This window comes from Sphaeroforma arctica, assembly GCF_001186125.1.
Source record: "Sphaeroforma arctica JP610 unplaced genomic scaffold supercont1.621, whole genome shotgun sequence".
NCBI classification, from domain to species: domain Eukaryota; class Ichthyosporea; order Ichthyophonida; genus Sphaeroforma; species Sphaeroforma arctica.
The window spans coordinates 8,578-10,314 of NW_014039937.1; the positions used below are offsets into that span (position 1 = coordinate 8,578).

Here is a 1,737-nt window from a genome sequence, read left to right on the forward strand (position 1 = left end):
TGTGTGTGTATGTGTGCGTGTGTGTGTGTGTGTGTGTGTGTGTGTGTGTGTGTGTGTATGTATATATGTATATATGTATATACATATACATATATGTATATATATATATATATATGTATGTATGTATGTATGTATGTATATATTCTTTTTTCCTACATTTCTAAAGAATACATGCATTGTATCAATATAATATCGTTCATTTTGTGTCCGTTGATATACTCCTTGTACACACTCTACCTAGACATTGCATTCCTTTTGTTATGCGAACGTGTATGACGGTAGCTTTCACATTGAGGTTGAGTTACGCCTTAGCATGGTACATGTCTTCGGCAGTGTTGCCAGTGTTCGAGGCGAGTGCTACTTCTCTCGTTTCAGTGACTCGCGAAGCCGAGACCGAATGGTATACGCTCTTATTGCCTAAGCACGCACGAGATCGCTTACATTTCATGCCATCGTGTGAGCGTATCTTGTGCGTCTGTTTATGTTGTACATCCGCATACAGCTGGATCGTACACATCCATAATTCTCACGGTCATGATCGCGTTTACGTTTAAAAAATGCAGGCTTGATCTGACTTTGATCTGATTTTACTGTGTGTTTCTCGCGCCACCTATCGCTCTCATGTCCCTCCCATGACCCAGCCGACGACAACGGACAGTCCAACGTTCTTAACGTTTACTCCTTTGTTTATTGTATCGAACATCTTAGTGTCAAGTAGCTGGTAGCTGTTGCCAAAGGGCAGTCCAACGTTCTTAACGTTTACTCTCTTGTTTATTGTATCGAACATCGGAGTGTCAAGTAGCTGGTAGCTGTTGCCAAAGGGTTGTCCAACGTTCTTAACGTTTACTCCCTTGTTTATTGTATCGAACATCTGAGTGTCAAGTAACTGGTAGCTGTTGCCACAGGATAGTACAACGTTCTTAACGTTTACTCTCTTGTTTATTGTATCGAACATCTGAGTGTCAAGTAACTGGCAGCTGTTGCCAAAGGATAGTCCAACGTTCTTAACGTTTACTCTCTTGTTTATTGTATCGAACATCTGAGTGTCAAGTAACTGGCAGCTGTTGCCAAAGGACAGTACAACCTTCTTATCGTTCTCTCTCTCTGGCCCTTTCACCAAAAACATTTGCTCGTCAGATTGCGGGCGAGGATGGATTGTCTGTGATAAACCGCATCCTTGACAAGGCAGATGCGGGTTTATTGCTGCTCTCGGGGGGTAGTCTGTATATGGAAGTGGACACAACACACCCTGCCCTGCTCAGTGAACGCCTGCAAAGCATGCCCAGCCCTGAGTACGCAGTAGGCACGCTTGCGTATACAGAACCACGCGAAGACTCAGATATAGGGTGTTTGGAGAAATATAAGGATGTAGGGAGTAATGGGAATTCTAGCAAGAACACCCCTGGCACCGGTTTGGAAGTAGAGGTGAATCTAAAAATAGAAACTAGTAGCTGGCGTTGGCCCAATTTGCGGTACGCAGAGACGAGACGAGATATATATGGGAACGAACGATTTTGTCGTATCATATACGGACCAGATCTTAACGACGCACAGACGATTGCGTCCAAAAAATAAAATGTATTGGGGAAGGCATTTTTGAACTGGGAGGCTGGTATATATATATATCTCTCTCTCAATATATATATCTCATTATATATATATATTTATTTATATATATATATATGTGTGTGTGTGTGTGTGTGTGTGTGTGTGTGTGTGTGTGTGTGTGTAGTGTAG

The 1,737-nt window shown here is 42.3% G+C and overlaps 1 protein-coding gene across 1 annotated transcript in view; it reads left to right on the forward strand.

Annotated features, from left to right (window-relative positions):
• The window catches only part of SARC_07667 (hypothetical protein), a gene marked incomplete at both ends in the record, with an annotated part of 4,443 nt that extends 2,868 nt beyond the window's left edge, over positions 1-1,575 (forward strand). The window contains one exon of the mRNA XM_014298378.1: positions 1,138-1,575. Coding sequence (XP_014153853.1) covers positions 1,138-1,575 — 438 coding nt within the window. The remainder of the gene's footprint in view (positions 1-1,137) is intronic.
• Positions 1,576-1,737: the final 162 nt, after the last annotated feature.